Source organism: Eschscholzia californica, unplaced genomic scaffold (assembly GCF_041429995.1).
Source record: "Eschscholzia californica isolate CP2 unplaced genomic scaffold, dmEscCali1.0.p SCAF_1, whole genome shotgun sequence".
Classification (NCBI taxonomy): domain Eukaryota; kingdom Viridiplantae; phylum Streptophyta; class Magnoliopsida; order Ranunculales; family Papaveraceae; genus Eschscholzia; species Eschscholzia californica.
In genome coordinates this window covers 72645849-72673681 of record NW_028238198.1, presented here as the reverse complement: position 1 = coordinate 72673681, position 27833 = coordinate 72645849, and the positions used below count along the sequence as shown (strand labels likewise).

Genomic DNA, 27833 nt, shown 5'->3' with positions numbered 1-27833 from the left:
TTAACCTTTTTAACTCAAACAGAAAACTAAATATTTCTTTATATTTCTAGTTTGCTCGAATATGCTCTTAAGTGAAGAAAAAATCTGATCTAATATTTATATGTAATAATTAACTCTAAATGCTTCTTCAAGTGACATTGATGGATCTTCACACGCATTCTCGTCAAACTGTGTCTTTCTTTGAATAATACGTTTTTTCCAAAATGTTTGAACTCCCATTTTAATGACAATCTCTTTAGCTTCAACCATGCCTTCTTCAAATCTCACTTCTCTATAATCTTCAAGAGAACGAATGAGTCCATTCAATTTCTCTAATGCAACATTAATATCCATATATATCTTCAGCTTGAAGTGTTTTGCTAATAGAGTTTACCGCAAACAATATATTATGCCAAATAACAATGCTCAAAAGGAATTCAAAATTTTCAAAGTCTTGTTTTAATATTTTTTGGCATCATAAACTGTTTTTGAATCATCACTTGTCTCCACCAATTCTTCTAAAGCTTCTCGTAATTGTGGAACTTGAAACCTAATGTCTTGGTGGCCCTTTTTACTTAACATTTTTTAAATTGGACAAGCTTCTCGTAATCATAACTTGTTTCTACCAGTTTTTGAATCAACACTTTCTACTCTACTTTCACATAAATCAAACAAACTGTTGGGCTCACCATCTATTTAAAGATCATCAAATTTGGTGGCCCTTTTTACTTAACGTTTTTTAAATGGGGCCCTTATAATTTTGTTAGAGAGTTGGACTTCTTATATATTTCTTACAGAAATTAATGTCTCGGTGGCCCCTAAAAGCCGGTGGCCCGAAGCGACGCTTTGTTCGCTTTGGCCCAGGGCCACCCCTGAAGAGAAGTACTACCTATACTACGATTAAAGAGTTGTAAACTCATTTGAAATGTTTTCGTTGTACAAAATACCTTTTCCGTCATTCCGTGATTAATTATTACATTTCTTTTAATCTCATTTAAAAAAAAGGCTATAAGACGGATATTAAAATTTGTGGATTCCTTTTTTCGTTTTTTAACGTATTCTAAGAGACAACATGTTTTACGTTAATTGTCTATTTTATAACAATACCAGTTACAACCAGAGACGATCACACACTGTTATTTAAACTGAGGCTTTACTTGTTTCTATTTGAACAATAAGTTCGAGTCTCTATTGAATTATCTACTTAATTATCTAAGTCTAGCTAAATTCTCCTTAATATTACAAGTTAGGTCACTATTAGTTTTTTTTTATGAAAGACTATTAGTTTATTTCTAACAATAAAAGTTGTGTTGGGTTGTTTAATTCTAATAATTTTTTTTAGTTAAAATAGAAATTATTAATGACCAAAACCATTTCAATTTAATGAACTTCAATGAACCAAAGAATCAAGCTAGCATCTCTTAATTAGTCTAATCCTAAATTGGTCACCTCTTAATTTGGTCAACTCTTAATGTGGTCAACTATTAGTGGGCAGCCTCTAAGTTTTTATTCCAGACCAACTTCTGAAAAAATCACAATTTTTTTTAACAAGCTTTGCATTGGTGGTCCTCTTAAAATAACTTGACACCCATTATACACCACAGTACTATATACTTGTATGTTTGTATAAATGTATAATTTATATATAAATATGCATGAATTACCAACTCATAAGTTCGTTTAAATTTGTTTATACAGCCAATTATTAGACGACTTTGATTCTTTCTAACCGATATACAATTAATTTATGACTTTCAAACTATCTGAAAATTTCATTCTTTCATTTTTTTTTTTCTCTTTCTATGTATATATCAATCAATATATAAGACAAAGGGAAGAAGAAACCAACAATTAAGAGGAGAATAAAAAGAAGAGGAAACTTTATGTTTTTTGTGATGGTTTCCAAATTGATTTGGGTATGGGCAGTGGTGAATATTATTCTTGTTGCTAATTGTTTAGTGTCTGCAAGTGGAGGAGGAGGAAGAGTTTTCCAAGTGACACATAAATTTGCAGGTCAAAGAACTTCTCTAGAGGACTTCATTGATCATGATAGAGAAAGACATGGAAGGAATCTTGCAGGAATTGATCTTCCTTTAGGTGGAGATGGTCTTGCCACTGGAACTGGGTTTGTATTAATAGTAATCCTCTTTTATTTTTTCATAAGCAAAAAGTCTTGTATAATTTGTTTATAAGACTCTAGCTAGATGCAAATGGGATCTTGCTCTAGTGGTTACATATACTATGGAAAATTCGGAGGTCACAAATTCGATAGGTGGGGGGGCGAAAATCCAACAGTCATTGATTGATTTGTGTTATAAACGATATAACTAAAAGTAGATTAGGAATTGTTGTAGGATGATGCCAACCTGCTTCTGGGCGTCATGGTTTTAAAAGGTCTCACTAAGAAAAGGGTGTTAAACCTCTTAAGAGGAGCACTGTACTCCGTCCTCCACCGATGTGAAATTATATTTCTACAACACATCCTTCCCAGACTGCATCATAGTAGAGCACACCATGTTGTTAATGTATTATAAGATAATGCGGACCATTGAAGGCTACTAGTAATATTGTCCTCTTTGACATTTGTAAGATTCAGCGATTTTTAAATGTCTCACTAGAAAAAGGTGTTTAATCTCTTAAGATGAGCATTACACTTCATCTCTCACCGTTGTAGGATTATTTCTACAATGCATTATTTAAAAACGGTAATTCGTTTGTTAATGATTTTTGTTTGTCATTACAACAATTTGAAGTTGGCTTGTCACCACCCAATCTTCCACATATAACGATATATTTTCTTCTTAGACATCAAAACTCGAAAAACACGAATAAATTCTGATTTTTTTTTTTTTACGAATTCATCTAAAAAGTCTCGATATATATTAAATATGCGGTCACGTTTATAGTCGAGGTTTCGAACACTCTCTTAGCAATGTGCCACTAACACTCCACTCTTCTATTTGTGTGAACCGTCCTCAGTTCCGATACCACTTACTGTTTTAGACCCTCGTGCCCATGTCCAACGGCCACCTAAAACCAAAAGGCCCCAACTCATATTGTTAGTTATCACAATTCACAATAATAAAGTTTGAATCTTGAATGATAATTTGATAGGCTTTACTACACAAAAATTGGGGTAGGATCTCCATCAAAAGATTTCTTCGTTCAAATCGACACTGGAAGTGATGTCACATGGCTTAATTGCATCACCTGTAAACTATGTCCATCTTCTTCCGACGTTGGGGTAATTCTTTTTAACTTTCAATATCTCTCTAATCAAATAGTAATTGTTCAAAAACAAAGAAATTTGATTTTGAATTTGTTTTGTTTTTCAGGTAAATCTCACATTATATGATCCAAACAGTTCGATTAAAGCAAAAAATGTATCTTGTAATGATAGATTTTGTAGTCCCCCAACTTCTGATGGAAGTATTTGTCGAACTGGAGGAACTTGTGGTTTTGGTTTTAAATATGCAGATGGAACTGCAACTACTGGGTATTTTGTGAATGATGTTTTCAAACTTAATCAAGTTTCTGGAGATCTTGAAACAACTTCTTCAACTGCCAATGTTAATTTTGGGTCAGTGAGTCTTATTAATTCTTTTGTCTACTTTTTTAGGTTAAAATCATGTTTAATACTCTAAACCCTAGTTTGGGTTGTTGAGTTGATATGGAAAAATGTGTTTTTTCACTTCTTTTATGTTTAAAATTTGGTTTTCGACTGTGTATATTTCCATTTAGTTCGAAACCCTAGAAAGATTAGCATTTCCATTGGGAGTAGTGATAGAGCCATGGAATTTGTAGGCAGATTTCGGAGGGAATCCCAAATCAACAGCTAAGATTTCCTCGTGATCTGGAACACAAATCAAGAGGAAGTTGACGAATCAATCCCAGCCGTTGATTTGGGATTCCCTCCCAAATCTGCCTATAAATTCGATGTTCGTTCATTTAGCTTTATACTTATTGTGAAATTGTCTCTGAGATAGGTGTGGTGTTCCCCAATTTGCAACTGCCTCCCAATTTACTAATGCAGTTGATGGAATACTTGGTTTTGGTAACTCGAGCGGGTCCATAATATCACAGCTAGCTTCATCTGGCATTGCAAAGAAGAAATTTGCACATTGCTTAAATAGTGCAACTGGAGGTGGAATCTTTGCTATTGGAAACGTTGTAGAACCAAAAGTGAATACAACTCCGCTTGTTCCTAATCAGTACGTGATCTTATTTTTACCTCTTAAAGTTCGAGCTTTCTTATTCTCATCGGCTTATATGTTTCTCTTGTAGTATATATTAGTCAGATCATATTAGAGGTGCTTATTTGTTTCTTCTATCAAGTTAAAGCTTGTTCGAGTCTCACATATTAATTGTTTCAAAAGAAGTAGAGTCTTACATTTATTGGTTTCTCGTATTGTTAGGCCACATTACAATGTGAACATGGAGGCAGTTAAAGTTGGTAATACTGTTTTACCGCTCCCCAAACAAGTATTTGAGGCTGGAGACAACAAAGGAACAGTAATTGATAGTGGTTCAACCTTGGTTTATCTTCCAGAAAAAATTTACGGGCCACTGATGAATATGGTATGGTATAATTTGCACTTGGACTCTACGAGTATGAATTCCTTATCTAAAAATTCTTACCTTTTATTGGTGTTCGTTTGGTGCTCAGATCATAAGTAGCTCGCCTGGCTTGAATATAACTGCAGTAAGATCATTTTCCTGCTTTATATACGAGAGAAGGTAATGGTTCTTCAATCGAATTAACAACTTTTGCAGCTAATAATTTTTTCCAATTCAAAGTGCATGAGTTAATATCTTGTCGATTGAAGTAGTATTACTGCTTAATGCTTCATGGCGATAGAACATGAACATTATTACCGGTATTTGAAACTGGTATATGGTGTCGGGTATGGTGGTAGAAGATGCGAAAGCAGCTAGACTGTTGTATACATAAACTTGTCTTTGTTATAAAGTACCTTTATTTTTTTTATGCAACTTTAAAAAAATTCCTGTGTGGATCAGTAATTCCTATATTACAATTCTTGATTAAACTCCTCTAACATTTTCCGTTTGAAATGAAGTGCTGGAGAGTATGTGTATTCTTACTCTTTACTGGTATATGCTTTCTTGTTGCAGCCTCGATGATGCATTCCCCACTGTTACTTTTCAATTCCAAAATTCACTTGAGTTGTCAGTTCGTCCTCATGACTATCTGATCGAAGTCGGGGTAAGTAAACTAATTAGTTTCAATTAGGTGCTTTCACTACGGCTTCTCAAGTGGTCCATTAATGTACTTCGATGTATATTACTCAAATCTTGTGTAACAATTAGAAAAAATTAGGGCATGATCCGAGATATCTGAAATTTTTTGATGAAAAATTGTTTTGTACCAATTTAACCCCTACTGATACTGGTACTCAGCTTAGCTTGATTTACCTACACGTTCATTATGCTCGGCTTTTTTTTTTCTATAAACTAGCTCAGTGTACCAAAACCGTTGAACTAGCTAGTAACTTCTGAGTAATCCAGAGATCGTCTTGGGCTCATGTGATCCCAAGTTGATCCCCACCCAAGCTCCAATTTTGAGTTCCTGGTTACTAAAATATGTACACTCGCATTGAATATGAGTTGATCTTAAACCCGAAATGCTAGCCGAAAAACCGTTCCTTGTATTGGACCCAACCCAAATCATCTTGGCATTTTCGCTGTGGAGTAGGTCTTTACGGCGGAATAATGTAATCTCTTGTGTTCGTGAGCAATTGATTATCTCAACCATTTATGCTTTGGTTTGTTGTGATTCGTTAAAACAAAAAACTAAACAGAGAGAGGGAGGCGAAAACCTAACATACTATTTTACATCATAAACCTTGCTTTTTATAGCTAATATGCAATCACTGTATGTCTGATTTTCGAATTTTGGAGTTCTGCACTTACACTTACTGTTTTGTGACATTTTTGCAGCAAGATGCCTGGTGCATTGGTTGGCGGAATAGTTCAACACTATCTCCAGGATTAAAGGACATAATTCTTTTAGGAGGTATATTGTTGATTGTATTAAGTTTGTGAACATCCAACTTACAACCAATTGGCAAAGTGTGAAGAAACCCGAGATTTTTTATTTTTGGTCATGAGAGTTCCCTTTGTCCACGTACGGTTGTTCTCACGTGCATCCTCACCTGTGGTATTTTGTGAACCTAGACATTTCCTTTTGTTAGGTGACGTGGAGCATGTCTAACTGTTGGGCCTACCACGTATAGACCTAGTTCCCACAAAATATTAATACGGTGGCAATCCAAGTCAAACCAATAAATGACAGAGTAGAGAGTCTAGATATTACATTGTCCGTCCTGAGACTTCCCTCTCAACCCACATGGGACAATTCACGAATGTTGTACGACACCTACTGGTGTAGCTGATGTTCTAAGATTTTCAAGAGCATGTATTTTCTTGAAGTTACTTATTTAATTTTATTCGGCACTTTTTCATGCAGATTTGGTACTAAAAAGTAAGTTAGTCTTGTATGATCTCGAAGATCAGGTCATGGGATGGACAGATCATGACTGTAAGTAGTTCCCCACCTCCGTCATTATTTTTAAATGATACAGCATCTGGCCTAAACTACCCGATAGTGTATGTCGAGCTTCCGATTGCCGGAGTATAAGGAACCTTGGATATTTACGAATTCTCCTCAGCTAACTAAGGGTATATTTGCCCGGAGAATATAATTTGATGAATTCCATGTATAAAACGTGTTGAAGTACAAACGTTGCCCATTTCTACTGGCTTACTTGACTTGAGATATTTGTATCAGTTCGATAATGTTTAGAAAGATATTGTCGTTGACTTTATATTGTTGTGGTTTTAGGCTCTTCCTCCGTTGGAGTACAAGATGAAAAATCTGGATTGGTATACCAAGTAGCTGCTCACGATATTTCACCCTCTTCCAAATCATCTCCTTCCGCTGGCAACCCTCCGAGTCCGACTCTTCCTGATCCCTTTCTTACGCCTGATACTCCCCAAAGACCACCGACTGTAGTACCTTCTCCTCCAGGACGTCCACGGTTTTTCTTCGTGAGTCCTTCATCCCCTAAGCTTCTGGATCAGGGAAGGATTGTTAAGTTTTTCTTGCTTACTGTCATATTGTTTAGTTTGGTTTAGTAATTGATTCCAAATTGTTCTTTATGTGACAACTAATGTTTGTGGCAATTCCTTGTAATAACCTTTGGAGAAATTTTATTTTGTTTTATTTGTAAAGTTGGAGAAATTTTATGTTTGAACATTATGATTTTTTGGAGAATTAATATTGTTTTGGTGAAACATAGTTATAGTTGTCTCCCTAGCAAAAATATTAAGACTTCAGTTGGTTGCTAAAGGAATAAATGTGTATATTGCTAATATATTTTAGCATACATATATACACATATATATATGGTCAACTGAAATTGCAAATATGTAGTCCAGCCGTGATGCTATGCCTAGCGCATCTCCGGTAGAATCCTGGCCGGCTGATGTGTCGGGCATAGCATCATTAATCATATGTAGTCGCGGTATCCTTTGCTAGAAAGGGTATCCTTTGCTATATCCTTTCTAACCTATTAATCTAAAGATCTGCCTTTCTTTTTGTTGTAAGACCTTATTTGAAAGCCTCAAAAGTGCAAAAAACCTCAAAAGTGCAAGCAAAAATAGTTGGTCAAGAGTTTATGTGATACACGTTATCGTCCTCGAATGTAACCCATTTCTTTTGGACTTTTAGTGTGAGTCGCTATCGACAATCTTTTTCTCTTTTTATATAAATGGCTTTATTCTTATTTATTCATTCAAATTTTCAGTTACATTTGGGAGTAACTCCAATTCTAACACTCTTACAATGCATTGTGGGGAATTTAATTCATCCCACTTCTTACAAAGCTTAAGCATGACTCTTTTACTAGATAATGAGAAATCTCATTGTGCTCTTTAGGGATGGTATAAAATTTCACCTTATCAAACAGTTGTGCTTAATTATGTATATCATTGATTATAATTCGAATTTGCCACGGAATACTAGCCTTCTTTGATTGAAAAGCTATTATAATCGAGCCCGAATCTCCTTCTAGCACGATTCTTCTTTGTGAATGGTTTTTAGCTAACCTCAGTCCCATTAAAATCGCTTCTGCTTCTGTTTCAAGAGCATTTCCTGCAATATAGAAGTCCGTTTCAGCAACCATGAATGAGTTGTTATAGCTTCTCATAACCACGCTGATGCCCCCTCTCCATTTTTTGTATGATGCATCCACATTTATTCTTACTTCATCTTCCCTTATCACACCCTTTGTTGGTCTCCTTAATTACTTTCCACATTAGTACAAGTGATGCCCCCATTTTCTTTTTAAGTTATTTTCATAGACGATAAACAAGTCAATTGTCTCTTTAATGGTTTTCAACACATCAGGATTTTCATCATCAAAAATCTTTTTGTTTCTTGCCTTCCAGATTGCCCAAATTAAGTAAACACTCATTCTGACACCTTCATCTTCTACTCTGTTTTCAATTCATTCTTATATTTTCTCTTGAATGGTGTTATTATCCTCAAACCAATAGCCTAAAGGAGATCGAAACCAGGTTTCCTTTGCAAACTGACACGCTTTGTAGAGATGGTTGATGTTTTCTTCATATTCTTCACACATCGGACATAGTTTAGTTTCCATATATTGAATCGAAGGGCTTTGAGTCTGGTGGGTATTGCATCATTTAACACTCGCCATATAAACATTTGTACTCGTGGAATGACCTCGAACTTCTTCCATAGTTTTTGCCATTTAAATTCTGAAGTACTACCAATGGTGTTGCACGAACTTGACGGTTGTTTTGACACAATGGATTTATATAAGGATTTTGCAGTGAACGGTCATTTTCCAGTGAATATCCATATAAGCTTGTCTTCATTAGCTGAATTTCCTAATTCAATCTTCATAATTTCATGAGCCGAAACTCTATCAAATACTTGCTCAATTAGTGTTTGATTCACCTCTTCGTGTGTTGGTCGATTAACTCTTTCACCATATATAAATTCGGGATTTCCTCATTATATTCATTTTTCCCTGGTCTAAACCTATTTAGCGAAGGAACCCAAGGACCTTCCCATATTAGAGTTCTTGCTCCATTGCCTATACTGATGCACCTATATGTTTCCAACTCCTCCCTTATATCCATCATACTTTTTACAATGGATTTACATCTATGAGACTAGAAATCTTCATGTTTGAGATATTTCGTTGTCAATAGACGAACCCAACTCATTTTCATTCTGAAACCTCCACACTAATTTGCCAACTAACGATTTATTTACTATGGCCATGTTCTGAATACCAAGACCTCCATTGTTTTGATCGGATTGTAATCTCTTCCAACTCATATAATGCATTTTTTCTGTCCCACATCATGTCCTCACCATAAATTTCTATGATGTTTTTAATTTCATCAAGTACTTTCTTTGGGACTAAACTTGTAGATAGAAAATATACTCGAATTGTGGGTAGTTAATTCTTTAGCAAAACAGTTCTACCTGATAATTTAGAGGACAATTTTTGTAAGATGAAATCATATGAAGTACTCCTATGTTTGGGTTTAAGTAGGAAATTACCTAGATACTTAGTTGTTTTACTCAATCTCTTTCACTCCCAACAGAGTCATCACCTCTCTTCTCCTATGAGATGCATAATCTTTAGTGAAATGTATGGATGACTTATGATAATTTATTTGTTGACCCGAGATTCTCGCATATTGGTTTAGAATTTCTTTTAGTTGATTGATATTGTAGTCTGAAGCTTGGCCAAAGAAGAATAAGTCATCCGCAAACATAAGATGATTGACTAATGGTGCATATCTGTTTATCTTCAATCCTTCATACAACCCAGTCGTTTCATAGTAAGTTACTAACCGGGTTAGTGTTTCTGAGCATAAGATGAATAGATACGGACTTAAAGGATAACCTTGTCTCAGTCGTCTTTCACTTCGAAAATTTCCTTTTGGTCTCCCGTTTATAAGTATAGAGTAAGAGATGGAGCATACGCAATTCATAATCAATCTATGTATCTTACATTTAATCCCGAATCTGATTAGAACATCGTCCAAGAAATTCCAGTTTAGTCTGTCTTATGCTTTCGCCATGTCTACTTTGAGTGCAAAAGCTCCATGTTTCGCTTTCGTATACTTCAAAGAGTGAAATATTTCTTGGACAATAATCAGATTATCACAAATTTGACAACCAAGAACAAAAGCATTCTGTACTAATGAGACCATTCTAGTCAATAATGGCCTAACCCGATTTGTTATGATCTTAGTAATTACTCTATAAAATAAATTACATAGCGCAATTGGTCTAAAATCACTCGGATTCTTGGGAGCTTGAACTTTTGGTTTAAAACGACGTGTGTATGGTTCAAAGTAGATGGTATCTCTCCGGTTTCGAAAATACTTTGTATCTGATTGGATACTTCCTCCCCCACTATCTGCCAACACTTCTTGTAGAATAAGCTTGGGAATCCCCTAGGCCCCGGCGCCTTATAAGATTTCATATTCTTGATAACATCTCATATTTCTTCTTTGCCCGACGGTTTGCTAATAGAGTGTTTTCATCATTCTGTAATGGGTGTTCAGACAAATACTAGTAAATTTGGTATTGGAATTACTACTTCCTCCTTGTAAATCTAAAAAAAATGATCAAAGAATCTGTTAACAACAAAGGTAGTAGTTTCTTTCAACAAAAAAAAAAACAAAGGTAGTAGTTTACAATCAACCTCATTAGAGATGACAAAGAACTTCTAGATAAAATCTTAAAAAAACAAAAGAAGATGTCATCCCTGTCAGCATATTCCATACTGTTTTATTAAAAAGATATATTACTCTAAATATTTACCCTCTTTTTTTTTGTTGGAAGACCTTATTTAAAAGCCTCAAATGCAAATAAAAATAGTTGGTAAAGAGTTTATGTGATACACGTGCCGTCTTCCATAGTGACCCATTTTTTTTTAGTGGTGAAGCACAATGGCCCAATTTTTGCCCAGACCTAATTGTTGATCTATGATTTGTCAATATCCAAATAAAAATTAATGAGCCAAAATGTTTTTCAAATCTAGAAGCAGGGTTGATATAAGTTGAAAATGATTTTTGTAATTGAATTTCGATTTGGTGCAACAAATGCAGTAATTCACAATCGATTCGAAATCTCCTCTTTTTAAATAGCCTGTTACACTATCACAATGTGCACGGACCCGCCACGAACATGCTAAATGCGCTCGTGGAATGCATACACAATAAATTTTTTTTAACATAGTAATGGTACGAGAAGTTACAAATGAATGCGTACTACTCTTTTTCTCTAATATAATAAGCGTGTCGCCACATTCACCATTTACTCTGACAAGATCTAACACCATTTGTTTGATTCATATTTTAGTTGTACGATTTGGTACAAGAGAAAATCTATGAAAGCATAATAAGGTTATAGAGAGAATTTACTTTGCGTGGCCTATTCATACATAGAGAGAGACAGACGCGGCGGTGGTACTGGTGGAGGTGGAGGTTACCAACCTTTCACGCCACCTCTCTCACCTGTTTCTTCTTTTTCTTTCCTTTCCCATTCTCTCTCTCTAAATTAAAACTCCTCTTCTTTTTTCTCCTATTTTCTTCCTCTCTCTTTGTATAGAAATGGATTTCAGATTGATCTGTAATCTATTTCTATTTCTTTTGTTTGTATCAAATGATGTTTATGCAACAGGTGTTTTCCGTGTTCATCATAAATTTAAGAGAAGAGATGATCGTTCTCTCACTGATTTGAAAGCCCATGATACCCACCGACACACTCGTTTTCTTTCTGACATTGATATTCCTTTAGGTGGCAATGGCGATCCTACTGATGCTGGGTTCTCTCTTATTTCTCTCTCTCTTTAGTTTCTTGATTTTGATTAAAATTTGATTTGATTTACTATTCTTTTATTATTAAATTTGGTACCTTTTTTGACTTTGAATGATTACTTATATGAATTTATAGGCTTTACTATGCTAAAATTGGGATTGGGACTCCTTCTGTTGATTATTACGTTCAAGTTGATACAGGAAGTGACATTTTCTGGGTGAATTGTATTGAATGTTCTAAATGTCCTAGGAAGAGCAACCTTGGTGTATGTTGTTTTTCCCCTTCTTCTCCTTCTTATACTCAATAAGTAATGGGGGGGTTTCATTCATTGGTTACGACCCATTTATTTATCGTAAAACGAAATGGAATTGGAACCGACTTTCTTCGTTTTCTGTACAGGTAGACCTCAAGTTATATAATCCGAGGACATCTATAACTTCAAAATTGGTTACATGTAAACAAGAGTTTTGCTCTGCTACATATGAAGGAGGAATTCCTGGGTGTACGTCAGACATGCCTTGTGAATATAGAGTTGTTTATGGAGATGGAAGCTCGACTGATGGGTACTTTGTGAACGATCATGTTCAGTACGATAAAGCATCTGGAAATCTCGTGACAACACCGTCAAATGCAAGTGTTATATTTGGGTGAGTAAGAGCTACTTTTCTTTCTTCTTCTATTAGTAAAAACATTGGTGTAAGAAGCCCAATACAATACAATACTAGTGCTAAAATAATGTGAAGGGACCAATGGGGAGAAAATAAAGACGTAAAACTAATGCAAAACGAGTAAAATCTACTTGTAGGACCCTAACCTGACCACCCATTATAGACACAAGTCTTCCCCGGGATCCCTGTGGAAACTCGATGATGTAGGTTTGGAGTCACGTGGATACTTAGATGAGTGAGTATGGGCGGAGGGTCTTTCCTAGTTGTCAGTGAGATATATAGTTGAACTTTTGATTCATATGTTTTAAGTTTGTATGCCTTTCAAGCGTTTTGCTTTAAACATATATTTTGCTCCATACAAGTTGTTTGAACAATAAGTCATTAACGGGTATGGAAGTAATTTTAATTGTAATACAGTAACCCCAATTCCGATTAAAAAATGTGGTAAGCGCAATAAGATCCACAGCTATGTAGTTGCCTTTACTTTGGAGTCCAGTTGGTTTTGCAGTTCTTCGGCTCCACAGCCACAAGTTTTGTAGTGCTTGTAGTTACTTTCCTTATTCCCTCACACGGATCACCTTACACATTACTGACGAATTGAATGTTATTTTTCATGTGAATCAGTTACTTTTCTTTCCTGACTCAATTTTTAATTTCGATATCTTATCTAGCTTCTGAAATTCTTCTGTGGTATAAATGTTGATGAATTAATCTTAGACAGTGGTTATTTTTGTCGGTAGGTGTGGTTCAAAACAGTCTGGTGATCTAGGTACATCTTCTGGAGCACTTGATGGATTACTTGGGTTTGGACAAGCAAATACGTCTATGATTTCACAGCTAGCCTTGGCTGGAAAAGTGAAGAAGATGTTTGCCCACTGCTTAGATGGCATAAATGGAGGTGGAATCTTTGCTATTGGACATGTGGTGCAGCCGAAAGTGAAAACAACTCCTTTGGTACCAAATCAGTATGTTCTGCTATTTTGCTTGCAGGAGAAGTTCCGAATTAGTTCTTATCTTATTTTTCTAAAAAGAAAATTATATATCTTAGATTCATATATCCATTTTTTTCTGCGGAGTTTGTGTGTGGATGTGGTTGTTTTCCCACTTACTGGGCCGTGGGTACAGTACATAATTAGTGATGCTGATTCGACGTCCTTTCTCTCGTTGAATGGGGGAAAATATGATGTTCAAGTTCGGGAAGCACTGATAGTAATTTGGTTGATTTGCATCATTCACTCCGCAATAGAACTTGTCCTCAATTTTATAGCATATCACGCTTCTAAAACGTGTAGAATACCATCCTCGTCACCTACCACATGATGAAAGTTTTTCATCGTTATATAACCCTTATGCTGATATATGCTCAAATTCAGTATACACTTAGAGATTTGTTTGACCTCAGGAACTCGCTTACAAGGTTCTAAAGAAACTTAAAATCAGTTCGATGATTAATAACTGAGAAAAAGTATCTTGGTTAGAAAGTTCACTACTACTCCTCGCAATCCTTGTATAGTGTATGATATTGTGTCATACTCTGTATCTTACCTTAATGGGTTTGGATTTAATCTCATGTTTGGTGTTGGGTTGGATCTTTATTGTTTAAATTTTCCCTACTCACTGACCCATCTTGACTAGGAGTTCCCCTTAGTTGAGGTAAAATCGTTGACTAAGCACGCCTAGTCGATACTAGGAAACATGGGGATTTGCTTCTGAAGCGAGTCGACCACGTCTTTAACATATCTACTAGTGCGCCTAAGTGCAGCTCTCCGGCGCTTTTGACAACATAAGTGTCACCGATGAAATTGGAGTTTCTAACATATCAGGACAACATAGAAAGTTTAAACCAAGATTTCATAAAGTTCGCAGTTCGTTGAAATGTTTGTTCTTTTATTGCTGCTTTCTCTTATGCTACTATGCAGTATGATTACAATATTTTATGCTTTCAACGTTTCTTTTTGTAGTAAGTTAGGTCTTTGTGTATGTTATTCCACATATTTATAGATTAATCATTATCTTAGGCCACATTACAATGTCAATATGAAGGCAATTGAGGTCGGTAAGACTACTCTAAAACTTCCCACAGATGTTTTTGAGTCTGGAGATAGGAAAGGGACAATCATTGACAGTGGTACCACCTTGGCTTATCTTCCGGAGGGGATTTATGAGCCTGTGATGACTGCGGTGAGAGATACCGTCTAAAACCTTTAATTTTTCATATTCATCTAGAGAGAAAAAAGAGCCTAATCCTCCCCCTCCCAACTTTTGTTGATGTAGATACTGTCTCACCAATCGGATTTGAAGCTAACTACGGTTGAAAATCAGTTCCAATGCTTCCAGTACATCGGAAGGTATTTCTCTTGCTCAATCACATTGATCTTTTATAAGCTTGGATTTTCCTAAGTTTTATTTGCTTTTCAAGATTTGATGATGGTTAAATAGATATAATTAACATTGTGTTCTCTTGTTGCTTCCGAGTGATTGAATCTTGTAGACTTCTTAGGTTACATTTATTATTTTGGACCTAATTAGTATATAACTAAAAGACGGAACAGCTGTTGGTCAAAGAACATCTCTAACTACCTTCAAGAAGTGCGCTGATTAGATTATAATATCTTTTTGACCAGTGAAAGAATTTGGTATACAAGTAAAAGACCCAGTGAACGAGATAATAACGTCGTTTACTGAAGGCCATAGAGAACTCCTGACCCAGTTCAGATCGAAAGTAAACTTAGAATTTGAGTAGCACTGCGTAAAGCTTATATTAGAATAACCAAAATGATTCCTCCAAACTTGTATTGAGATACCCAAAAGAAGAGCTAAGAAAATGTTTACAAGGACAAATCAATGTTACGGGATATTAATATATGGTACGGTTACCGGTCTGCGATATACTACCATGTGAATATCTGGTACGCTAAGGGTATACCTCTTTGTTAGGCTATTTTTAGTTGATGTATGTTTTAGATTATTTTTTAGACAAAATATACTCCCTATGATGCAACAGATGTACCTAATCTCTAGCATTCTCCATAAAAATTGAAAATTTTAACTAGTTAACTAAAAGATCTCGTAGGTAACTACTCAACTAGTTGAATTTATAATTGTCACAAAGAAATCGGGTTTATTGAGGGTGAAGATTTTAGTAAGCCAAATTTGGGGTAATGGATTGGGTACCCATCAAAAAAGGGTACACGACGAAGGGGTGGGGTCTGGATAGATTATTTTGTAATGTAGGGACAAATGGAGCCGATGCTTATAAAATTCTAGGATCTCTGTTTATGTATGAAGAGATTTTACAAAAAAAATAATTATGAGCGAAACTAATAAATCGCCCTCTTAAATAAATGGAGAGAATAAAACAAAAACAATGCTACTTGGCCCGACTAACATGGCCCAAGGCCAAATTTGCACATGATGTCAGCATTTTGCCTTGTTCGGGCCATTCGGGCCTTTCTTTTTGTTGGGCCAAATTGCGTTTTCCATAAAATGATGCTTAACGATAATTTAGGGACTGCACTTGCTAAATTTGATGCAGACTAGATAAATATATTTCCTAGTTTGACAATTAGATGTTTTACTCGTAACATTAAACTACCAAGTGCTAAGATATTGATTTACAGTATTACGATAGAAAATAGATATTTAGTTTTTTATACTTTCTTAGAATCATTCTATCTTAATGAAAGCGGTAACAATTAAAAAAGTTTTACTAATCTGATAGCTAGCTTTGGCATTGCAGTGTAGATGATGGGTTTCCAACTGTCACTTTCCATTTCGAGAATTCACTTTCGCTGATGGTTTATCCGCATGATTATTTATTCCTATACCGTGTAAGTACTTTTATTTACAGTATAATATATTAATCAGCAGCTTCGAAGTATATTAATTTTTCAATTAATTGGCATCTTGTGGATATTCATTGCGTGAAGCTAATTGTGATTACACCCTCATTTTTTTCATGTTAAGATTTTCACACAATAGCTAATAATTATTATCATGTTTTTGCAAACCAAAGCAGAACCAGGAAAATTGGGTACACATATTCAGTAGCTTTAGATATGGATAAGGCAAACTTTCTGTGTAGTATACTGTCCAGATTCCTTTTTCGTTTAAACACATCTCGATGTGAACAATATTAGATGAAGCGTGATACTTGTGAGATAGAATCTAAAATTCTTGACCTCGGGCTGGATATGTTGACGGTATAAACCAGAACAGTTTATTGAGAAATTATCATTTTCTAAATGTAGAAAATAGCATAATATTCCAGTATTATAATTTGGTTAGGTTTGGTGTAAGAGATGCGATCGACCACAGAGAAAACCTCAACAATTTCTCTAATTCGATATTCTTATACTAGTCTTGAAAGGTTCTTGCCTGAAGAACCCTTTGTCATTGCCTCCTCTAACAGATTCTGATTAGCAGTCTAACTTGTGGTTTCTTAGAAAAGGAGTGATGCCCAACAATGTTTTAGCTGTTCCATACTAAGCCCTAAACCTACTCCTTTTTGTTTGAAAAACTTTACTAATTTCAATATTTTTAATTCAATTATCTGCAAGTTTAATTTTAGACTAAATCAAAACTTTGATTCAAGTTGTATTCCCATAATCCCATGTATGAGATCTCGTGCCCCTTGAGGCGTATCCCTCACATGAAACTTGTGTCCCTCGCTTATTCACTTTTATGCGTGTGTTTCAATACGAAAATTATAGCTTTAGCGACCTCTTACTATCATAATCTATCTGATGCTTGGAGGTTCAAAAAACCAGCTTACAGTAAATATTGAGAATGAAAAGCAGTGACTACAGATGAAATTCTTTTGTGATGATCGGTATTCCCATGTATGGTCATTTCGCCAGTAACATAAGCATGCAAGCGAAGTCACAAATTTCTCCTGGCAAACTACGTAAGAGAAGAAAAATTAAAGAAATGAAATGAAGACTCCACTGGTAACGCCGTCGGAGTTTACTGGAAAAAAGAATTTTGATTATCAATCCGTTTAAGTCACTGGAGCATGTTGATATCAGTAGAGATAAATGTTTTTTAGTAGTGTAATGCATATCTTCTTCTATACGATGTTCCACTTTACGTGTACTAAATTTTGGTTTACTTATTGTTTTATCAACACTTGTGCAGGAAGATATATGGTGTATTGGTTGGCAAAACGGTGGATTGCAATCCAAGGACGGGAAGGATACAATTCTTTTGGGAGGTACTTTCTTAAAATTTGTTAGATCATTTGGTATCTCTAATTAGTAGTTGCCATTCTATTGTAGTTTATGTCATTCAAATTTCAAAGTACATTTGCTATCTTTAGATTTCGTCTTTGTCATAAGGTGCTAACTGCTATGTATTTGAAGTCTGTTTTATGGTCTCTTTGTTCTTGATGCCCATACTGTTTGACTATCTATTCTTAAGGTATATCTTCGTCTGATACATTATGCTTACAATTTCATGATATCCAACCATTCTTACTTTTCCAATGCAGATCTAGTTTTGTCGGATAAGCTAGTCGTGTACGATCTAGAAAATCAGGCTATTGGATGGATGGATTACAACTGTGAGTGACATTTTTAGCTACATCCTAATAAAATAAGTTAGTACTTCCTTACTCATTGTATGAGGTTGACAATCGCTAAAATCGTCCGTAAGGCGCAGACTTAGACCGAGGTTTTAATGCAACTGTTCAATTTGTTCTCGAATTAGACCAGAGATTATGTTGAACTGATTTTGTTGTTCTTCCTCTTGGTCGATTTCAGGTTCGTCTAGTATCAAAGTGCAGGATGAACAAACGGGAGCCGTTTATCAAGTCAGTGCTCACAATCTTTCTTCGGCTTGGAGCTTGAATATGGGAATTTTAACAGTATTATTGTTACTAACTGCCATTGTGCAGAATTTGATTAATTGAATTGTTTCAATTGATGGTTTTCACCACTCCCATTTATTTGGGTGTATATTATAACTCATTCAAATGAAAAGTTATGTATTTTGCAATATAGCCTTCTCAATTTTGTTTCGGATGCTTCCCCATCTTGTATTCAATCTATTAACATAATTTCGCCACATGACTTCGGGTTTTTAGTATCTTTGGTTTCTTTTTACAAGCCGACTCGAGGTCTAAACATACTTGCCTTAGATTTCTGAGTGATTGTCTTTGTCGGACTCGTTTAAGTGATTCATTTATGATGATTTGTTGTCTATTTGAGACAAACAACTCAAATTCCCACAATGGCAACCAAAAGAAGCAACTACCGCCCACATCAGGTCATCGAGATTAATATATCACCCATATGTTTATACACACTTAAATGTTCGATGTTATCTTTAGCAATGCAAGTCGTGTCAAACTTCTAATTGGCTGCATTTTCTTCCTTATGTCCGATCTTGTCTAATACAATATTTCTTTTTACAATTTTTGTTTTGTCAGATACTGGAATACTCCTATCGTATATCCAGTCGCTTCCGTGGATATAACTTGCAATTTTTGTGTACATCTTGTTTGAACTTGCACATGATAAAATATGGATGGTTGAAGACAAAAGGCATATGGGAGAAGGTTTAAAGAAGTAAAAGCCATTAATTTCTCATTTTCGGCTCTTGGAAATGTCACCGTATGCTCTTCAAAGCGAAGACCTCATGTTCATATTTCAAACATCAATCAATTGAGAAAATGGTGAATTTTACGTCAATTTAATCTCATCGAAACCTAAGTAACAAATAAATACAAAAAAACAGTAACTCAATTGTAATTTATCCTTAGTCACATAGTATGCTTGATTTGTAATGCTTTCCAAAGAACTATCTGTGCCCCAAAGGCATGGGTTACACCCTGGTACCATTTTATTTAACATCTTCTGTGTATAACATAACAATGGTTGATGAATAGGTTAAAGCTGGAAGCAAAGTATAAGGTTGACGTTACATGGAGGGTAAAAGAAGCTCACACGGGCGCATTTTGGAGAGTAACAGTAGTACATATTCAATAGAATGACTATCGGTGGCTCGAATCTAATCTCAAAAAAGAGAGTCCACCAGGGAGAAATTTACTCCAACTTCTAGCAGAACCCTCCGACTTTTTCTGTTACTTAAATTTGCAAAAAGTGTACTCAGCCCGCCTCCAGGGACTCCCACTTGAACTGCATGTGAGAGAAACCCTTGTTTCTCTTTCCACGTGACTAAACATGCGGTCCAAGTGGGAGTCCCTAGAGGTGGGTTGTGTAGCCTTGTTGACTAAATTTGTTCCCTCCTCTGCTCTCTCTCTCTCTCACCGTTTGAGGCTATTTGGAGTAGCCTATTTGACACCTAACAGGAATGTTTATGGCTTTACTATCGTCGCGGTCACGGACTCACGGTTGAGCTAACACCATTATTACTACATAACAACTAGAATGGCGTTGTACATTCATAAATATCTATCAGGATCGAACAAGTTGGAGGGACATGATGTGTACGACACATTTGACACACGTGAGCGTGCATGTATCACCGGAAGAGGTTTACAACATCATCCGTGTTCACATTGTGATTGTACAGAACATCCTAATTTATGTCTTATGAGTACTATTTTTGCATCCAATGGGACAATGATAAGATTTGCATAATACCAAACAGATCTCAAAACATTTTCACTTAACATTCTACTTTTCACAAGAATGTGAAAAAACAAATTCCCAAGAGTAAAAGTAAATCTCAAATGGCTTCAAAAAATTTATTATTATAAACATAACAAAGTGATGATTAACAAATAATAACATTCAACCTAAAAAAACCGAAAAAAACAAAACAAAAAAAGACTGGCAGAAATAACATAAAGAGAAAAGGACTTGAAGTTGGATCTTCCAAAAATTCCAACTCTACCCAACACTTTCAGAGAGACAGAAAGACAGTAGGATTCCCCAGACACTAATAACAGCCAGGCCAATCACTCCAATCAAAAAACCAAAATAAATAACCTACAAAAAATACTTTTCTTTTTTCCTTTTTTTTCTAAAAAATAAATAATAAAAACATAAACAAAACACTAAAAATAATAATAATAATAATGGTAAACATAATAATAATAATAAGTGAAATATATAAAGATAAACAATTTTTGAGTGGACTTATTTTCGAGCACTCTGACCTGATTTCGGCGGTTTCTCATCTTTCCCTGCGACAAACCTTGGCAGAGTCAGCAAGGTATTTAAACGAGAAACGCCTTCCAGTGCTGACCAATCTCCATATCCTGCAGGCTTATCTGCAATATCTTCATCTATTTCATCATCAGGACAAGTTCGTACAGTTCCTGATCGATCAAGCTCCGATGCACCAGTATTGAGTAAATCTGGTGATGTTGGTTCTTCAGATTTGGAGAAAGGTGAGTTGTTTGGATTAGAATCAAGAAATAAGCAGACTACAGCACAGTCGTCCACTTTGGAAGTTGGGTATTTTGATTTCCAAGCTCGAACTGCTGTTTCAACTAGTACACGAGATGCAGTAGAACGTGGGGCAGCGGCTACTATGTCTACCACTTCCTTGTTTGATAGCACATCCCATATCTGTACGAAAGAAAAAAAAAAGGATCAGAACATATTCAACACAATGTTGCAGAAGAAAATATACTTCAACCTGATCAGATAATACTAGGGTCTGCCTTCAGATCAATAAATTGCACCTCTAAACATCATAACGTTGTAGAATTTCTAATTTCTAGAAAACTTTCTTAGATTTCTTACTTCAACTCTATGTGGTTGGTCTCGGTCTCGGTCCGGCCGAAGACCGAGACAGCAAGTGCAATATTTTCCTGCACCAATCTCCTGTTATTATTTACTTGCACCAATCTCCTGTAATCCTATTAATGTTACACTATTACCTGCACTGAACTTAAAAGTTATCCTGGCTTACAACTTAACATTACTCGGCTCTTCATCACCTCATAATTCTCCCGGTTGAAAACTTAAATCCCATCATAGTTCACTTCAATGAAATAAGTAAATAACGAAGTTCATACTTTATGAGTATTCAGTAAGTAATACGTAATAAGTTTAATAACTAGTAGTACTATAGATATGTTGCTTCACTCAATAGCTATCACCCTCAAATTCACTACCATCATTTATATTGATTGGGAACATAATTAACAGTTAAGAAGGTAATAAATAGTTAGTAGGCAATTAGGATTTAAAGTTTCTAAAAGAAAGTCCAAAAAATTCAAAGTTGTTGTTCGGCCGAGTCAAGTAGGTTCTTCTCTGTCTCCGTCTCGGTCTGGATCAACCGACATAGACGTGAAACCCAGCCAAACCCTAACTCAGTGTTTCAGCCGAGTCTCGTCTCGGGAGAGGTCCGAGACCGAGCCGAGACACGAGATTCTCGGTCATCTCGGCCGAGACAGACTACATAACTTCAACTTTTCATTCTAGTTGTCAAATCATGCATATAATAAGGAAATACAGGAAAAAGAATTTCAGTTTCTTACCCCATCAGAAGCTAAAATGATGAACTCATCCTTCTCAGTGAGGCGTCGATATGAAATGTCAGGCACTGAAATCAAACCAAAATCCTTCAGACAAAAGTCTCCGAAAGCCCGTGCCATTGCCAAACCTGGGGAGTCAAAGTTCGGCAGCCAAATCCGACACACCTCTGGCTCATCTTGAAGGGCGAAAACCCGACCTCTACATCGTTTGATCCTCGCAGCTTCCTCTACATAAAGTAAACCAAAAGATAATTGTTAAGAAATGAGAGAAATGGCAAGAGTAACTTTCACTCGATATGCGTGCAAACACAAAAACGCAGAGAAAATAGATGGTAATACTTGGGAGATTTGGTTTGAGGTCCACAGTCAACTGCACTGCGGTAAGAGCATCATCCTGGTCTCTTGTCCCCATTACGGCTCTTGAGTCCCCAATATTTCCAATAATAAGATCCTGACCCTAAACAAATTAAGCAATTTGTTTATATTTGAGAAAGAAACATTAATTTAATCAATCACTCAATCACATCCAGATCGTTTTTAAAATTTTTGATTACCTGTTTGATTAGGGTGACTGCTGTTGTCCCACTGCAGAAGCAATCAATATTTGGGTGCATTCTCAGTTCCTTATCCATTACTTTGAAAGCCTTCAAAAATGATTGTTTCAACGTTAGAAAGATCTCTGGGTTATTATCTTTATCATCAAGATCCATGGAAGCCCCCGATTCCCCGTCAACACAGAAAGGAGTAGATTCTTCTATATTGCTGTTTTCTCTGGAGAGTCTGGACGCTTCTTCATTTCCTATAGCTACTTCCCAGTGGGCACTGAGCTTCAGTGGAAGAGAGTCCCTCACTCTCTTTGCAACCATATGACCATATGGACCATGGCCATCAAAAACCCCACAGAAGACTGTATCTGTTCGTGAACAGAAATTCTGTATATAAACAAGTAGTACTTCAGAGATTCAGGAACATCATATTTTCTAACCAAATTCATTTATAACCAAAAATACATAATTATCTATGTGGTGATAGATACGCTTGTTCCCCTAAATCTGTTATCTTGTATTACCAATGTCTGTCTTCTAATACTAGATGTAACCACAGACGTTTCTCAGTTAGCAGAGTGTAAAATGAGCAAACTCATTAGAGAAGAATCACGACATAGGAAAAGAAACCAAATTTAACAAAAAGCAAGCCCACCAAAGCAGTAATCGTTATTATCACTGTATATAGAGGAAACGAAAACCATAGAAAGCACCTTTGGAATAAAATATTAAGGATAACTTCCACATGATTTCTTTTTGGGTATCATAATTCATATGTTGAAGTTGTTTTCTCATATGCTTTTAAAAGCAGATGCCAGATGAGAAATTGCAATTACAGGTAAAACATATTTTATTCTTGGGCAAAAAACCCAGTCAGCTGAAATATATAAAGCCTATTCCCCAACTTACTGAAGAACCAAATGAAACAACATAGATGATCCAAATACATGTGTAAACTAGCTATGTTAGGAAGGGTAAGAGCAAACCTCCCAAACAATCATGGCATCCTGATTCGTCCCTTTCTTCCCTTGTTGGGTGAAAAGGGAAGCAGCATCACTCGCCCCATTCAGGTAACGCCTTCCAGGAATTTTACGTAGCTGTTCCGACCGTCTGGAATCAAATGAAGAGCTCCTTCCCTGCTTCTTCCTGTGCCTCCTCGCCCCCGCAGGAGAAGTAGGAGAATACGGATGGGATCCCGTCCCATCTGCTGATAGGCAGGACCCCATCCTGAGGGCCCTGATGATTTCGAATAAGCAATCCAGACCCGCTAGACAGTTAGATCCCCTATTTTCAACAGATCGCTCCGTCAACAAACCAATATTTCCCGTTTCTGCCGTTGCGTCAACTGCTTAATTAATCTAAGGTCTTAACCAATTTCTTGATGAACAAATATCCAAGCAACAACCCTTCTAATGCTCTGAAATCAATTTAAGAACCTCAACCATAGAAGGCCTCCTGTAAAACACGAAATCTGGATCGAACCAGATCCAACTTATCAGTCTCTCAATCCACTAAATCTCTTCGCTTGTAAGATAACTAACAAACCAAATAATAATGTTATCTCAAAAATACGAAAAATTGGATAGAACCGGATTCAAAGACAGATGAGTTATGATTAACATTAAAATTCAAGCAGTTGGATAAACCATTTTAAATTGAAAATCTCTCTTAAATCTAAGAAATAAATAATAAACAAAAGCAAACTTCATTGCCTTATTTTCAAACCTAAAACAAGCATATGTATTAACAATAGACCAATGAAAAATATATTACCTTTTTATACATCCCAAATTTGCTCCTCTTTCTTCCTCCACTAAAACCATTCATCTACCAAAAAAGACATGCAGAAATCTCAATACCACCAATTCAATCCAATACCTGAATTCCTACAAAATTCATACACATAAATTTTGAATAAATCGATCAGTTCAATCTCCTTGATCTCTAATTGTTCTTCCCAATCTTTTCCCCAAATCTCAGCCAAAATTATCCACAAATTGATAAAAAAAACACAAGATAATGAAAATCAAAACTCAGATCTTGATTCTTCAAATTCAAACTAAAATCAACAAAAAAAACTCCTAAAACAAGCACAATTTGAACACTCTAATATGAAGAAGATTATGACAATGAATCGACTGATTCCATACTTGACATGCACAATAACATTTTATAATTGAATCAAATTAAGAGATCTATAAACCAAAATAGATCACAGTTTTTATCTTCAAAGAGATAGATTTAAGATTCAGATAGATCGATCATCAATAAAAACATTACAAGATTTAGAGAGAGAAAGTATAGAGAGAGAAGAAAGGAAGGAAGAGTTTACGTGATCTTTCACTTTCGAACCTCACGAATTCTGACTCGATCTAGCCTTCCATTTTCATGGCGATTTCTTCTTCTTCCCTTCCTTTTCGGTTTTTCTATTTTTCTTGTCGTTCTAATTTATAATTATTCTTTTTTAGCTCACTCTTATCCACAAAAAATAAAAATAAAAAACGAATAATACAAATAATTACGTGGATTGAGTTGTCTGGAGCTGCACACTGTTTTCCTTCTATGGAGTGTTTCAATAATTTTCCCACTAATTCTTTTGTCTTTATGTTATAACCCTAGTTTAATTTTGGTTTGGTTTTTAATTTAGTAGTAATTGATTTCTTGTCATTATTTTTCATTTTTTTGGATCAAGATGTGGTTTGATAAATATACAATTTTTTGTTTGAATAAATCCATAAACCTGTGGAAATTTTTGTGGTTGTCAAATTTTTACTTGAAATGATTGTTATAGATAAATTAAGAAGTGATTAAATGTCGCATTCCATGATTTAAGGTAAATGTTAGTATATTAAGTGGATAAAAGCATGGTAAGACGTATAATTTTTGGACTAATACTGCATTAAACTACTCATTGATTTGTGTTCAAAGGTATAACTAATTATGCCTAAAAAAAACTTTAGAAATTTGTCTTAATATTTTGACCCAAATGTTATAATAGTGACATTTTTGTTATCATTAGCGTATTTAATATTTATTATATTATTTTTATTTTGAATTCAGATTTTGACCCATTCAAGAATCAAATTCTACAAAGAATGAAAGAACCAATGAAGGCGAAAATTAGCTAGAAGTAGGGCTCAAGGAATGCACACCACAATTTGACCGAATCGAGTATGCTCCTAGTGGTCGATCGTGGCGAAAATTAGCTAGAAGTATTAAGATACCAAAAAAATCAAAGGAGAATCAGAAAATACAAGTGAATAAAAGAAGTCGTACAACTGAAGATGAGGTGGTAGATGAAGGTAAAAAAAGAAAGCTAGATTCTGAAATTATTGGTGATGATCGGGTGAAGGCGGCCAGCCCCATTAGGCCGCTAAATCAATGATCATACAAAGTTGGAATTGTCGGGGAGTGGGGAATGACCCGACTATTCTGTCCTTGAATACATTCCTCCGGGCAGTTAAACCTTCCATTATTTTTCTGTCCGAGACAAAACTATCTCAGAGCTCATCAAATAAGTGGGTTAAAAAATTAACCTACAAAAACTACTTAATTGTGCCGTCAAAAGGGTTGAGCGGTGGTCTATGGTTACTGTGGGATGATGATGTGAAGCTCAATATTGTATCATCTTCGTCAAACCACATTCATTGTAGAATAATGGAGGCAGGGCAAGTAGAAATGTGGAGCTTACTTGCAGTATATGGACCTGCCTGTACAAATGAGAGAGAAGTATTTTGGGACTTTATTCGAACTTTTAGTGCTCAAATACAGGAACCGTGGTGTGCGATTGGAGATTTTAATGCCATCATGACAGATTCAGAAAAATGGGGAGGATCGGGAATAAACAAGAAAGCTGCAGAACAGTTCAGGAATATGGTTATAGACTGTAATCTGATTGATATAGGGTACTCCGGACCAGCCTATACTTGGGCTAATGGAAGAGGAATTCAACAACATATAAGGGAACGATTAGATAGGGTGCTCGCTAATCCAGATTGGAGACTTCGGTTTCCAGATGCATTAGTTAAACACCTTCCTCGCTTTAATAGCGATCATGCACCGATAATTTTGAACACCTCAAAAATAAAAATTCAAGGAAGAGTTCCCTTCCGATTCGAAGCGCATTGGACCCTCCATGAAGATTTTGATACTATGATTCAAGATAGTTGGGCACAAACTAGAGGAGGTTTTACTAATAAACTTCCACAGTTAGCAAAAAGATTAAAAAGATGGAGCAAAACACATGTGGGGCAGTTATTTACTCAGATCAAAGAAGCCGAGAATGAACTACTCAATGTGCAAACTCAGCTACCCTCTTCGGCCAATTTAGATGATGAAAATCGAGCTATTACCAAACTGGAATCATTGAGAAGAATGGAAGAAGCTTTCTGGAAACAAAGAGCAAAAAAGTATTGGGTCCAAGACAATGATCGGAATACAAAGTTCTTTCACTTATCTGTACTCAATAGGAGAAGGAAAAATAATATACATACAATCAAATTAGCCGATAATAGCTGGACTGCAGACCCGATTAAAATAACTGAAGTATTTCTTAATCATTTTTACAGGGCATCCAGAGCTGAACAGATTAATGACTTTCCAGATGCAATCGAGCTTACAACCCGTCCTCTAATGACTACAGAAAATGCTATGCTTGGTGCTCCACCCTCCAAGGAGGAAATTTGGCAAATAATTAAGGATATGAAATCGTGCAAAGCGCCTGGTCCGGATGGTTTCTCAACTGTATTCTACAAAAAGTGTTGGGCAGTTATTGGAGATGAAGTGACCAGCCAAGTCAGGCATATTTTTGTATCAGGCCAGATTCCAGGTATATTGAATCATACTTTTATCACATTAATCCCGAAAGTTAAAGCTCCAGAAAGCCCAGTCGACTTTAGACCGATATCTTTATGCAATGTGTTGTATCGGATTGTCACCAAAATTCTAACGAATAGAATGAGACCATTGCTTGGGAATCTCATTTCTCAGGTACAAAACGCCTTTGTGCCAGGACGTCAGATCTCTGACAATATTATAGTAGCCCAAGAATTGTTTCACTCTATTGCACAAACTTCGGCGAAAGATGGGTCTTTTGCCTTAAAAGTTGACATGGCAAAAGCATATGATAGAGTAGATTGGAAATTTCTGAGTTCGGTGCTTAGACGATATGGGATTGTTGCAAATACCCATCTACTGATTATGAATTGTGTTTCGACGGCATCTTTTTCGATATTGTTGAATGGGAGGCCGAAAGGGTACTTCTTCAGTGAGAGAGGAATACGCCAAGGTTGTCCACT

At 35.8% G+C, this 27833-nt stretch overlaps 3 protein-coding genes across 12 annotated transcripts; 2 read left to right on the top strand and 1 right to left on the bottom strand.

The window, feature by feature from the left end:
- Positions 1 to 1657: 1657 nt before the first annotated feature.
- On the top strand, positions 1658 to 7293 carry LOC147568944 (aspartic proteinase 36-like). The gene is made up of 10 exons (XM_086655389.1): positions 1658 to 2104; positions 3094 to 3223; positions 3315 to 3559; positions 3966 to 4190; positions 4395 to 4557; positions 4646 to 4716; positions 5113 to 5203; positions 5938 to 6013; positions 6467 to 6538; positions 6842 to 7293. The coding sequence occupies exons 1-10, from the start codon at positions 1863 to 1865 to the stop codon at positions 7132 to 7134; spliced, it is 1608 nt and encodes a 535-aa protein (XP_086511515.1). The 5' UTR covers positions 1658 to 1862; the 3' UTR covers positions 7135 to 7293.
- A 4024-nt stretch (positions 7294 to 11317) lies between these two features.
- Positions 11318 to 18534, top strand: LOC147568943 (aspartic proteinase 36-like). The gene is made up of 10 exons (XM_086655388.1): positions 11318 to 11879; positions 12008 to 12137; positions 12272 to 12519; positions 13281 to 13505; positions 14559 to 14721; positions 14815 to 14888; positions 16280 to 16370; positions 17677 to 17752; positions 18029 to 18100; positions 18300 to 18534. Exons 1-10 carry the CDS (start codon positions 11665 to 11667, stop codon positions 18446 to 18448), a joined length of 1443 nt encoding a protein of 480 aa, XP_086511514.1. The 5' UTR covers positions 11318 to 11664; the 3' UTR covers positions 18449 to 18534.
- Positions 18535 to 20234: 1700 nt separating this feature from the next.
- Positions 20235 to 24996, bottom strand: LOC147568942 (putative protein phosphatase 2C 33). 10 transcript variants are annotated; one of them, XM_086655382.1, is made up of 7 exons: positions 24869 to 24996; positions 24310 to 24363; positions 23523 to 24007; positions 22546 to 22923; positions 22331 to 22448; positions 21995 to 22218; positions 20235 to 21077 (listed from the first exon to the last, which is right to left on the bottom strand). In XM_086655382.1, exons 3-7 carry the CDS (start codon positions 23760 to 23762, stop codon positions 20643 to 20645), a joined length of 1395 nt encoding a protein of 464 aa, XP_086511508.1. In that variant the 5' UTR covers positions 23763 to 24007; positions 24310 to 24363; positions 24869 to 24996; the 3' UTR covers positions 20235 to 20642. The 10 variants fall into 10 exon arrangements, with proteins under 10 accessions (XP_086511508.1, XP_086511512.1, XP_086511505.1 ...); XM_086655386.1 differs by having other exon boundaries at positions 23523 to 23991; XM_086655379.1 differs by having other exon boundaries at positions 23523 to 23991; positions 24310 to 24422; positions 24869 to 24986.
- Positions 24997 to 27833: the final 2837 nt, after the last annotated feature.

Excerpts from the sequence above, each read along its gene's own strand:
- LOC147568944 (XM_086655389.1), top strand. The coding sequence starts at position 1,863 with ATGTTTTTTGTGATGGTTTCCAAATTGATTTGGGTATGGGCAGTGGTG. Across the intron at positions 4,717-5,112 it reads TGCTTTATATACGAGAGAAG|CCTCGATGATGCATTCCCCA; the intron begins GTAATGGTTCTT and ends TTCTTGTTGCAG. Across the intron at positions 6,539-6,841 it reads GGGATGGACAGATCATGACT|GCTCTTCCTCCGTTGGAGTA; the intron begins GTAAGTAGTTCC and ends TTGTGGTTTTAG.
- LOC147568943 (XM_086655388.1), top strand. The coding sequence starts at position 11,665 with ATGGATTTCAGATTGATCTGTAATCTATTTCTATTTCTTTTGTTTGTA. Across the intron at positions 11,880-12,007 it reads GGCGATCCTACTGATGCTGG|GCTTTACTATGCTAAAATTG; the intron begins GTTCTCTCTTAT and ends ATGAATTTATAG. Across the intron at positions 16,371-17,676 it reads ATTATTTATTCCTATACCGT|GAAGATATATGGTGTATTGG; the intron begins GTAAGTACTTTT and ends ACACTTGTGCAG.
- LOC147568942 (XM_086655382.1), bottom strand. The coding sequence starts at position 23,762 with ATGGGGTCCTGCCTATCAGCAGATGGGACGGGATCCCATCCGTATTCT. Across the intron at positions 22,924-23,522 it reads ATGCCATGATTGTTTGGGAG|AATTTCTGTTCACGAACAGA; the intron begins GTTTGCTCTTAC and ends GTTTATATACAG. Across the intron at positions 21,078-21,994 it reads TCATTTTAGCTTCTGATGGG|ATATGGGATGTGCTATCAAA; the intron begins GTAAGAAACTGA and ends TCTTTCGTACAG.